At 41.2% G+C, this 13,171-nt stretch overlaps 1 protein-coding gene across 6 annotated transcripts in view; it reads left to right on the top strand.

Annotated features, from left to right (window-relative positions):
• Nucleotides 1–13,171, top strand: part of Arnt (aryl hydrocarbon receptor nuclear translocator) — a 69,826-nt gene that overhangs the window by 24,370 nt on the left and 32,285 nt on the right. For 5 of the 6 annotated variants that reach the window (XM_050124584.1, XM_050124589.1, XM_050124583.1 and 2 more), the window contains 2 exons: nt 3,981–4,025; nt 9,876–9,920. In XM_050124584.1, coding sequence (XP_049980541.1) covers nt 3,981–4,025; nt 9,876–9,920 — 90 coding nt within the window. The remainder of the gene's footprint in view (nt 1–3,980; nt 4,026–9,875; nt 9,921–13,171) is intronic. The other variant, XM_050124588.1, reaches the window with a different exon arrangement.

The raw sequence follows: 13,171 nt of genomic DNA, 5'->3' as shown, positions 1-13,171 counted from the left end.
AAACAAACAAACAAAAAAGAATATGCTTTATCCTAAAACTGTACGTTTTCTTATATCATAGGACAATTTTAGGGATTCTATTATTTTTAGAGATAGCACATCAGAGAAGAGGGCACAGAAAATTTAGAAGACCATCCATAAACCAAGTCATGTGTTAATTCATGACTTAAAAAGAATAGCAGGCTTGGAAGATAGCTCAGTGGTTAAGGGTTTGACTTTGCAAATCTAAGGATAATAGTTCAGATCCCCAGAACCCACATAAGTGTCAGGTGGGCATGGCACCATGCTTGTAATTCTAGCCTTGGAAGGTGGAGATAGGAGACCCCTAGAGCCAGCTAGCATGGAGAGTAGTTATCTGCATACTCTGAATTTGAGAAATTCAATGTCTCACTGAATAAGGTGGAAGAGGGATAGAGAAGGATTCCTGACATTGACCTTGGGCTTCTCTATACATATATGCACCTACACATATGAGTGCTGAATTTATTATTTCCTTCACTTCCATGAGCCTTGCTTGTGAGGAAATGATTCTCCCTCATCTCATAAGATAGAAGAGAGATGAAGGATCATTCCCCACATCAACTTTGGGCCTCTTCATGTACGCCCATACAGACCTTTGCCCATATACACGCATATGTGCACATGCACACAAATGGAGAATTGTGTGTTGGAAAAGAGTCAGTGGGTTGACTGACTCTTGCCTGGATTCATGGTAAGACTGTGCTCAATCATCTGGCCTGTTGAAAGTTATACTCAACCAGCATAGTTGCACCTGTCTCTCTTTCTCCATTCTTCCCACAACTTCCTGTTCCTACCTCTTCCCACCCGCATTTCCTCATCTTGAAACAGGGCAGTGTGTGGTGATGACTGTAATACTAAGGGCAAGTCTTCGTGTGCTTAATAAACCTCTGCTTCTGTGACTTGTACTAATGTTAGCCAGAGCAGCTTGTTTTGTGTTTTCAAAACAGGGTTTCTCTGTAGCTTTGGAGCCTGTCCTGGAGCTAGCTCTTGTAGACCAGGTTGGCCTTGAACTCACAGAGATCCGCCTGCCTCTGCCTCCCGAGTGCTGGGATTAAAGGTAAGCGCCACCACCGCCCGGCCAGAGCAGCTTGTATATGCATGCCCTACATCACTGTTGGAGAGGGCTACAAACTGGAAAGTATAATTTGATAATGGTCTACTTTGTCACACTCCAGTACCTGTTGACTCCTCTTTTAGGTAACAGGAATTGGAAATTTTTTGTATATATGTCTGTATATGTGTGTTGGGATCAGGTGGCAGGATCCAGGCCAGCCTCAAATTTGGAGCCTAAGAGTGTATGGTGATTTGAATGAGAAAGTTCCCCATAGGCTTGTATGTTTGAATACATGGGTCCCCAGTTGGTGGACCTGTTTGGGAAGTGTTGGGTGTGACTTTGTTAGATGAGGTGTGTGTCAATGGGGCATTCTCTAAGGTTTCGTTTCGAAAGACTAGACCATCCCTAGTGTACTCTCTCTGCCTCTTGTTTGTGGAACAAGATGTGAGATCTCAACTCTTTGTGCCAGCGTCCCTTTGCCTCCCCATCAGATGCTTCCAGGACTGCCTACCCAGAGGAGGCACTGTCAACTGCCAATTGATGGGCTCTCATCAATTACTAAGAAAAATACCCTACAGGCTTGCTCACAGGCCATTTGATGGAGGCATTGTCTCATTTGAGATTCCCTTTCTCAGATATATCTAAGTTTGTGTGACAAAACCCAATCAACACAGCAATTGAAAATAGTTCTTGACACTTAGTGGCTCTTAATAAATGTGAAGAAGGGAAAAAATTTCACTTTCTGGCAGTAGACAGACTTCTTTATTGTTCTTTCTAGATTTTTGTATTTTTAGATGTAACATAATTGGGCCGGGCTGCTTGTAACATGAGGGGCCTGTTTGTTGGGGTTTTCTGTCCTGCCCGGTACCCCACAGCCAGCAAGCCCCAAAGAAAATCACACAGAGATCTCTATAAGTTATAAGGCTGATTGGCCCATTAGGTCAGGCTACTTATTAGCTCTTGTAGCTTATATTAACCCATTATTCTGATCTATGTTAGCCACGTGGCTTGGTAACTTTCTCAGCAGGGCAGCTCATATGTTGCTTCTTCGGTGATCTGGGCAGGAGTGGGAGGAATCAGGTTCCCCCTTCCCAGAATTCTCACATGATTGACAGAATACAGACAATTCTCCCACACCATTTAGGTGTCTGAATGAATATTTTACCTGCAAGTATTGTTGGGGCACCACATGCATATGGTGCTGGCAGAGCCCAGAAGAAGGCATTAGATCCTTCTGTAACTAAAGTTACAGATGATTGTGAGCCACGTATTGGTATTGTGGGGTATTCACCAGAGAAGATTGCTAAGACATGGATTTAGTCCAATAGAAAGTCTTTGTTTGCGGACTAACAGCTACACTGAGTGTTTGTAATCCAAGTGTATCATTGAGCCTTTCTCAGGGTGAGATTTTTAACACAAAAACCTTGTTTTGGGTTGGCATACTTAAATTAACAAGAACAGTTAGCCAGAAACAGGACTACAGAAGCTGAAAGGCAAGGTAATCCATTTAGAGGCCTTCCTAGAACTGTGGACTTGGATAGATTAGGCATTTGTTTTAGTTTTGGCAGGTGATCCTGTCTTGTAGATGGAGTTTTTCCATCCCACAGCTGCTCTCAAATAATCACTCAGAGGTTTAATATAAAGTATAAATGCTCGGCCAATAGCTGGGGCTTACTATTAACTAGCTCTTACATTTTAAGTTAATCCATATTCCCTTATTACTAACTAGCTCTTACATCTGAATCTGTCCTTATTGCATATCGGTAATTATTTTCTGACCAGGAACACTTTTTTTTTTTTTTTTTTAAATGCTAAGTGGAAGTGGCTAGGACTAAGACTGCTTTGCCTTTTGGCTCTGCCTAGCCCAGCATGGCCTGTGAGCCATGCTCTCTACCCCAGCTCCGGGGACACAGTAGGTCCACTTCACCATCAACCTGTAGCACTCTACTCACAAACCCCATTCAAATGTTCTGTAGCTGGACCTCCTGAAAGAGCCAGAGCCTTTCGTGCCAGAGCCAACCAGGAAGCCCTCCCCTAAAAAGAGCTGCACAACCTTTGCTGCCAATGCTGAGTCAGGAAGACCTTTCTTAAAGGCCACTGTCAGCAAACAGAGCCCATTTGGGGGATGGGGGGCTGTGACTCCCAAGAAGCTGCACTTACCTCTGTTCTTTTGTGTCTAGAATTCCTTCCCAAGCTCTCTCAGGTTTTATGTGGATGTAGTTTCCCCACATTGGGCACCATTTTGTAGGTGGAGATTGCTTGTTCATTTCCCAGCCGCCCAGACCCAAATCATAACACAGAAATAATGTTAATTACAACACTGTCAACAAAGTCTGGTACATCACTTTGATACAGGACCAAGACCCTCCCCCCTGTATCCAGACTGAGCAAGGGATCCCTCCAAAGAGAACAGTTAAAGCCACATTTAAAAAAAAAAAAAAAAAAAAAAAAAAAAACACACCTAGTACTTCACACTTGTCATCCCAGGATTTGGAAGACAGAGGCAACAGGGTCTCTGTAAGTTCACAGTGAGTACCAGGCTAGCCAGGACTGGATACCTGAGACCCCATCTCAAACAAGACAAAACAGCAACAACAGCAGACTATCAGAAACAAACAAATAAACAACAAACCCACATATATTCCCTACTTCAGGGCAGTTGTGAGACATCTCATATTCTTGTCACATCATCTTTTTGTGTGTCTGATAACTGAGAACCATTGCAGGTCATAATCGTTGGGCTTAAAATTCTGTCAATTGCTGCTGGTATCTGTTGCTTTGTGATGCTTGTTTATTGGCCCTTTCCCCGTTGAACATTTTTACTTTTTTCTAGTTTTTATTTCAGAGTAGAATCGGTAAGTGCAATTGTTTGAATTAATCTTTTCCCTGCCCCCTCTCTTTTCAGATGTGACGATGAACAGATGTGTAATGACAAAGAGCGTTTTGCCAGGTAATGTACTAGAATTTTTGTCCTGGTTATGGGATCAAGCCATCTAAATATTGGATTTAAACTTTATCTAGGTGAGAGTGGATTTCTCTGTTTAGTGTCTTTCCTTTTCTGAATAGTTTGAAGCAGCCTATAATTTATGTGTGTTCAAATTACCTGACTTGAAACTAGTGATGTATTTTTACATAGTGCTTTTCTCATGTATACAAGTTACAATATTATGTTTACTGTATCTATGGGAACACAAATTATGAACTTCTTGTGTTGGTTGGTTTGTTTATTTTTGAGACAGTGTTTCTCTGTGTAGCTCTGCTGTCTTAGAACTCACTCTATAGATCAGGCCGGCCTTGAGCTCAGAGATCCATCCTGCCTCTGCCTCCCAAGTGCTGGGATTAAAAGTGTGCATCACCACTGCATGGCTGGATATACTTATTATTAATTGGTACAGATAATGGAAGAATTTTTAAAGACAATGATTTTTACTCATTTAAATGATTTTTTCTAAATAATAAACTTAAAATGGTTTAAATAAGTGTTAGAAGATTATGAAATATACTTATTTTACTTTTTATTAAAGAGTAATATTTCTCAACCCAGATACTGGTTTTACTTTTAAAAAATTCTTGCTATGAGTTACTCTTCAGAAGGAGGTTATGGGGCTGGAGACATGGCTCTGTGGGTGAGAATGCCTGCTGCATTTGCAGAGGACCTGAATTGTTTTCAGCATGAACATGGTGGCTCTTAACCACCTGTAACTCTAGCTCCAGGGAACATGACATCCTCTTGGCTTCTGGGGACTTACAAATGCACATGATCATACAAACATGCAGATGCGCACATATACACATAAGTAAATACTTGGGGAGCCACGATGTCAGGTTCCAAGTATAAGCCTGTGCCCCTGGCCACTCTCCCCAATACCCTTGACCCAGCAGTGTGACATGTCCCAGGAGATCAGAAAGGTACAGGTCAAGCACGAAGCACCCCGTCCTAAACAGGAACAATGACTCCAAATGCCAAATACACATCAAAAATCTTATCTTGACTCACTGGACCTAAGCAAGCTCAGCAAATGTCATCATAATTTTATAACACTCCTAGGAACTAACTTTGAGGATTTGGGCCCCTCAGCTTCTGATATTATGTTTCAAAACAGGGACAGAAAGGAAAGACTTAGCCAGGAAGGAAAATTGGACAAACATTTAACTTCTCATATTAAGTTTGACAAAGATGACTTTTATTCTTGCATAAATAGGTCTTCTACTAATCACTGAAAATTAATAAATAAATACTTTAAGCTCGATCCCTAAGTCCAACTGTGAAAGGAAGGACTTATTTCTGAAAGTTACCCCCTTCCACACACACTGTGTCACTCAGGTGCCTGTACTTATTCACATATACATCATATAGATGCACATAATGATAATAAATAAAAATTTAGAAAATACTAAATTTTTGGATGAGGAGATGGCTCAGGGTCTAAAGTACTTATCCCCAGAACTCACATAAAATCTTGATACAATAGCCCAAGATTCAATAATCCTAGTGCATCCTTTGGAAAGACAGAACAAGACGGGAGAATAGCCAGAAGCCCATGAATCAGCTAACTTGATGTGTGCAGAGTGAACAATAGAGTCATCCTATCTCAGACCAGGCATAGACCAACACCAGAGGCTGTCCTTCTACCTTCCCATGCACCACATACATCCCAGTTGTAACCACTGGGATACGTAATTTTATTTTTAAATGTTATATTTATTTGAGTACTTTAAAAAATGATTTATTTTTAATTATGCTTATATGTGTCTGTGTATGGGAATACACATGTGAGTGTTGGATGTCAAGAGAGGCTGGAAGAGCAGCAAGCACACTTCACCACTGAACTGTTTCTCTAGCCCAGTGAATATTGATTTAAGATTTTATTACATTCATTGATTGATTAATTGACAGAGAAAGAGAGAAAGAGCTGCATTCTACACCTGGAACTTAGAGCACAACTTCTGGGGGTGGATTCTTGCCTTTAACCCACTGAGCCACCCTGCCAGCACTTCTGTGAGTACTTATTAATAGTATTTATTCATTGTTGACCCTGCCTGTCTGGGGTCCACTTTGAGGCTACTGATCTAGAGAACCGAGAAGCATAAAGCAGATTATTTAAAACTCTTAGAAACAGTGTTGACAGTGTATAGGGCTGGTTGAAGAAAACAGGTAGGTAGGCAGAAAGAAGGAGGGAGGTAGACAGAAGCTGCTGAACTATTAGGACAGCTATGAAATCATGAGTCCTTGGGCACAGAGAAGTGGCCTCGGCACTAGGTAAAGAGTTTATTAAAAATGTCTTGAAATAAATGAAATCTTAAGGATACAAATGGTTTCCAAAGTGAAAAGTTAGTTATTGATTTTTGTGGTAATGATCTAGATTCTATTAAAAAGTCAAGCCATAAAACTGGTGACACACACGCCTTTAATCCCAGTACCCAGGAGGCAGAGGCAGGTGGATATCAGATTTCAAGGCCAGCCTGGTCTACAGAACTAGTTCCAGGACAGCTAGAGCTGTTATACATAGAAAGCCTGACTCAAAAAAACAAAAACAAAAACAAAAACAAAAACAAAAAAAAAACTGGATGTGGTTGGACACTTGTAATCTCTGTGCTCTAGAGGCAGAGGCAAACTATCAGAAGTCTGTGTTAGGATTTGGAGAGATGGCTCAACAGTTAAGAGCACTGGCTGCTCCTGCAGATGACAGGGATTCGATTCCCAGCACTCACATGGTGGTTCACAACCATCTATGAGTCCAATTCCAGGGGATCCAATACCCTTCTCTGGACTTGCATGCCCAGGCCCTTTTCTGGGACTTGAATGCTTGTGGTGCACATGCATACATAGCAAGCAAAACATACAGAAAAATAAAAATAGATACTTTTTTTTAAAAAAAGGTTATTTAGCAGCCAGGCAGTGGTAGCACATGGCTTTAATACCAGCACACAGGTGGATCTTTATGTATTTAAGGCTATCCTGGACTAAAGAGCAAGTTCCAGATCATTAAGGCATGTAGTATAGGTTCACAATCTCTTGATTGATTGAAAAGTCTAGAAATCCATAAAAACACAACCTGGAGTATTTTAATCTACCTATTCCTGTTCTGTTCAGAAATACTGGAGTAGACAAGATATGGCTACTAACAGGATTTTTAAAACAAAAATTCATTTCTTTTGGGACTGGAGAGATGGCTCAGAGGTTAAGAGCATTGCCTGCTCTTTCAGAGGTCCTGAGTTCAGTTCCCAGCAACCCCATGGTGGCTCACAACCATCTGTAATGAGGTCTGGTGCCCTCTTCTGGCCTGCAGGCATACACACAGACAGAATATTGTATACATAATAAATAAATATTTTTAAAATTTCATTTCTTTCTTTTTTAAGTTGGTTTTTCAAGACAGGGTTTCTCTGTGTAGCCCTGGAATTCTCTCTGTAGATGAGGCTGGTCTCAAACTCAGAACTCAGAGATCCGCCTACTTCTGCCTTCTGAGTGCTGGGATTAAAGGCATGTGCCACCACCATCAGGCTAAGGAGGCCCTTCTAAATCATTTTAAAGCATGGCCTATTGATATTCTGTCTTTAAACATTAGTTGATTGTGCATATGTTTGTGCCTGTCTTCATGTTGTGCATATGAGGGCGTGTGCCCTTGGAAGCCATAGGGTTCCCCAGAGTTTGAGTTATAGGCAGTTGTGAGCTGTTCAACATAGATGCTAGGAACCAAACCCAAATCCTCTTCCAGAACAGTGTGTGCTCTTGATCGCTGAGCAATATCTCTAGTCTCTTTTTTTGAGCTAAGATTTCACCATCCTTGACTTTTCTGGAACCTCTAGGCATTATTTTGCCTCTGTTTTCCAAGTACTGGCATTAAAGTCAGCTCTTCTTTTTCTACTGACCATTTTTTGAGTAAGTATATGTGCATACAGAGTCCAGAGGGACAACTTTAGGTTCCTTCATCAGGAGCCACCACCTTTCTCTCCATCTGCCCCCCTGCCCTCAGACAGGGTCTCATTTCTCTGTCTTGGGATGCACCAAATTGGCTAGGCTGCTGCTGTTAGTAAGCTCCTGGGATCCTCCTATCTCTGCCTTCCCAGTGCCAAGGTTCCAAGGATTTTACGTTTCTATTTTATTAGAATTTTTCCATATATTCTTAAAACATAATAATAATAATAATAAAGCTCATTGTTATTAATATTAAAGTCAAGTTTTGCTCTTTTGCAAATTCCTAGGCACAAGCAGTTCTCCTGTTTCATTATCCCTAGTAGCTGAGACTATAAGGCCCCTGCCTCCTGCTGTGTCAATCCTAACAGTCTTAACTTATTTTATTTGCATGACTGGTTTTATTGTCTTTGTTTATATGAGATAATCTCTGGCCTGTTGCTCAGCTCTCATGTTCATATGTGTTCTAACATTGAGATACATACTCCTTGTCATCTTAATTTTTTTCTTTAAATTCACTTATTTTATCTGTATATCTCTTGCCTGCATGCATGTCTTTGCAGCCAGCCTGTGCATGCCTGGTGTCCATAGAGGACAGAAGATAGCATCAAATCTTCTAGAACTGGAGCGAGAGACTGTTATGAACTGCCTTGTGTTTGCTGGGAATTGAACCCAGCAGGAGCAGCCAGTGCTCTTAACTACTGGCTGTCTCTCCAGCCCCATTGTTGTCATTTTTAATAGCTAAACTTTTTTGAGCTGTTAATATATTTTACTTAGAAAATTTATTTGAGGCTTATCTCTCTTAAAGTAAGTACTGATTGAGTAAATTAGCTAATACCTTGTTTTTTCAGTTGCTACCCAACACCTCTTTTTTGGGGGTGAGGATTTTGAGATGATTTTTGTACATAGCCCTGGTTATTCTGGAACTCACTATGTAGACCAGGCTGGCCTTGAGATCCTCGAGTGCTGAAATTAAAGACATGTACCACCACACCTACTCTCTGCCACCTGCCACCCAGTCTTAACAGTATCTTGGTTTTCTGGAAGAATTTAGTGATAACTTCTGTCCTTCTCCAGGGGAGAAGGAATTGATATTGATTAAACTACAGAAAAAGTGCTAAGGTGACCAAACCAGAATCGATTAGCTTAGGAGTATGTCAGTGATAGAGAAGATGATGCAAGAAGATATGCTTTCGGTTTAAGGATATAAATTTATGAGTAACATCTGGTCATCGTTCAGCTAGATGGCTCAGCATATAACTCATACCACCAAGCCTGAGGACCCAAGTTCTAACCCCCAAATCTCATGATGAAAGGAGAGAACAGACCCACAAATTGCCCTCTAACATCTATGTATACTCTTGACGTGCATATGCACGCACACATTCACTAAACATTACACTGGGAAAAACAAATCTGGTCATCATTTTGTGTGTGTGTATGTTTATGTTAGGGAGTTATATTTCTGGTCAGTTGTTTGAAGCTGCTTGATTTAGTCACTGTAGAATATTATGTGAGTATGACTTTCTTCCCAGGTTGGCAGCAGCTTACAAGGATGATCATCCTGAGCTCCCTGACTGGCTCCTCTTCAAACTCTGTCTTTGGTCTCTAGAGAGATGGGCTGGCAAAATGTTTTTCTGAGTTGCGATCATGTTAGTTCCTGATTGGCCTTGCCTTTTGTCTTATAAGTTACTTTTAAAAAAATGGTTCTGTAGATTATAAGCAAGGTTCCTGCTTGTATCTCCTTTTCCTTCCTTTTCTCTGTATCCATTTGATTTCTTTTTTCCCATTTGCATCTCATTTTTCTCCTCCTTTCATTCACCCTTTCTCTCCTTTCTTCGTTTTTATTTTAATTTTCGCTTAGTTCACCAATTCTGTTTTTAGGTCGGATGATGAGCAGAGCTCTGCGGATAAGGAGAGACTGGCCAGGTAGGAAATGTGTGTTAGCATGAAGCAGATGATGCTGTTCTTCTTACCTTTGACTCACCCATCATTTCTTCCCCTTTCTGTATTTTCTCCTATCTGTGGCAAAAAAAAAAAAGGACACAATTTTTAACAAGTTTGGGTGTAACAGGAACTTCGGCTACCCCTTCAGAAAGTTGTTAAGCCGGGCAGTGGTGGCAGACTCTTTTAATCCCAGGTGTGGCGAAGCAGAGGCAGGTGGATCTCTATGAGTTTGAGACCAGCCTGGTCTACAGAGTGAGTTCTAAGACAGACAGAGTAACTCTGTCTTGAAAAACTTAAAAACAAACTAAAAAGAACAAAGATTAGAAATTGCTGTATTCATTATTTTTAATTTTTTATTTTCTCTATTACTAAATTCACAGAATGTAAAGGATCTAGAAATAATTTAGTGGGGGCTGGAGAGATGGCTCAGAGTTTAAGAGCAAGCACTGGCTGCTCTTCCAGAGGTCCTGAGTTCAGTTCCCAGCAACTACATGGTTCACAACCAGCTAGCATGAGATCTGGTGCCCTTTTCTGGCATTCAGGTATACATGCAGGTAAAACATTGTACAATTATGTATATCGTATACATAATAAATAAAACTTTAAAAAATAAATACTGTATGTTCATTGGTGCTTTAACAGAAAAATACTCTATTAGAATACCTCTAATCGCCATAATTCCCAATATTTAGGACATAGCACTTACTTTGCACTTCCCTATGTAGACTTACAGACTAGATTACTCTGTCAGCAGAACTGATTGAATCCTTGTCATTTCTGAGGAAAGTTTTAGCTACCTTAGTATGACTGTTTAAAGATGGAGAGATTGCTTGGTCTGTAAAGCATGCTGTGCAGGCATGAGTACCAGAGTTTTCTCCTCAGAACCCACTAAAAAGGAGGGTGTGGGTTTATAACTCTGCATATGTGTGTGATTCTAGCACAATAGGGAAGCAGTGGCAAGCAAATCCCTCAAATCACCAGGCAGCTATGCTAGCTTAGTAGTCAAACCCGAGTCCCACTGAGATATGCTGACTTAGAAAACAAGGTGGAAGGCGGGTGTCTTAAGAACTAATACCTGTGTGGTGACACACACCTTTATTCCCAGCACTCAGGAGGCAGAGGTAGGCAAATCTCTGTGAGTTCGAGGCCAGCCTGTTCTACAAAGCGAGTTCCAGGACAGCCAAGATATACAGAAAAACCCTGTCTTGGAAAACCAAAAATAAAAAAAAGTAACTCCTGAGATTTGCCTTTTTCCACATCCATGCACACAAGTGCTCACACACACTCCTGCAGTGTACATATGTGCACACATTACTTCTCTGGACGTCACACTCAAATTTGTCAGGTACAAAGAAAATGGGTACTTTAAATTTGGGAGTAGATTTTTTTTCTATGTCCCAGGCAAGGCAACTAAATATGAACCTATGTAGTGGGACCTTTTAGTGTTTTGGAAAGAGACTTTACAATCAGCCTGTCTTTCCTCTTTCAAGACAGGGTCTCGTATACCTATGCTGACCTTAAGCTCATGGTTCTCCTGCTTCTGCCTTCCAATTACTAGGATTCCGGGTATGTGCCATCATGTCCAGATAAATAATCTCTACAGTCAGATTTTCTTTTGAGGGAGTACTAGGGGTTGGAGTTAGCTTTGTGTGCTATGGATGAACACTGTGCCCCTCCCTCTGTTAGTTCTCTTTAGGCTACTGACCATGATAGAGAAATACTGCTTTACACCCAAACCTTTCTGGTCTGCTCTTTGAGTTGGCATGCCTTACTAGTAACTGGATTATTAATACAAATATTTTTACTATTTTCCCCCTATATTACTTCTTCAAGCTGGGCCACAAATTCATTCTGGGGCTATCTCAACCCATGCCTACTACTGCTAATGCTTCTACCCTTCAGAGACCTGACTCAGCACGACAGTTGTGAAGAAAGCATTGCAGGGAGGAGGAGGAAAGCTCTGGGAAAGCCTTTAATCCTTTGACTTCATTTGTCTCATTTTATAAGAAGTACATTTGTGTTAGATTAGTGTGGTTTTTTTGTTGTTGTTGTTGTTTTGGTTTGTTTGGTCTCTCCCCCCCCCCCCATCTCTCTCCCCCCCTCTCCCCATCTCTACAGAATAGATCTGTAAGTGGTAAAGAAGTACATAAAGATGGTAAAGCCAAGTTGTTCAGCCAGGAGCCTTTTAAAACGCAGCCTGTTCGGCTTTCTCTTTGAGGTTTTCTTTTCCATTATCATGGAAGCCCCTGAGCAACCTTTTAACTTTCTGGAATTCCTGATTGTCAACTGACTCTTAGCTTATTCCTCTTAACAGTCACGTCGTAATTCTGCCTCAGTTTGAAGATCTTTGTTATCTCGGTTGAAATCTTTGTTACCCTGGAGAAATCCAAGTTCTCTTTCAATTCTACACCTCCCTACTCTGCTTCTGACCCCTGCATCCATTCTGCCCTGTCTGCCGACCCACGATAACTTCGTACTGTTCAGTTCCGTGCACTGCCAAACCCAGACACAAAGGGAGAACTTTTGTGTATTAGCGTAACAAATAAAATTCCAGAATCTTTCAGTTCTGCATTTTAATGTCATAGAAACTTACAACAAAGCAGCATTTAGTATACTAAGAGAACTTATGCTATCATGTTTTCTTTTTTCTTCCTTTTTTTCTTTTTGGGACAGGTGTCACTTTGTAGCCCTGGCTATCGTGGAGCTCACAGAGATCCTTCTGCCTCTACCTCTTGAGTACTGGGATTAAAGATGGATACCACCATATGTGGCTTCTCTTTCCCCTTTCCCTCTCTCTCTTCCTTTCTGTCTTTTCTTTTTCTTTCTTTTTTTTTTCAGAAAATCCTTTTTATTTTTTATTTTATTTTTTTTATTGAAAAAAAAATGTCCGCCTCCTCCCAGCCTCCCATTTTCCTTCCCGTCCTCCCACTCCTCTCCCCCTCCCTCTCCAGTCCGAAGAGCAGTCAGGGTTCCCTGCCCTGTGGAAAGTCCAAGGTCCTCCCCCCTCCATCCAGGTCTAGGAAGGTGAGCATCCAAACTGGCTAGGCTCCCACAAAGCCAGAACATGAAGTAGGATCAAAACCCAGTGCCATTGTCCTTGGCTTCTCATCAGCCCTCGTTGTCCACCATGTTCAGAGAGTCCAGTTTTATCCCATGCTTTTTCAGTCCCAGTCCAGCTGGCCTTGGTGAGCTCCCAATAGATCAGCCCCACTGTCTCAGTGGATGGGTGCACC

This window comes from Alexandromys fortis, unplaced genomic scaffold (assembly GCF_014885135.2).
Source record: "Alexandromys fortis isolate MF-2015 unplaced genomic scaffold, M_Fortis_MF-2015_v1.1 scaffold_218, whole genome shotgun sequence".
Taxonomy (NCBI): Eukaryota; Metazoa; Chordata; class Mammalia; order Rodentia; family Cricetidae; genus Alexandromys; species Alexandromys fortis.
This window is presented reverse-complemented; position numbering and strand designations above follow the sequence as displayed.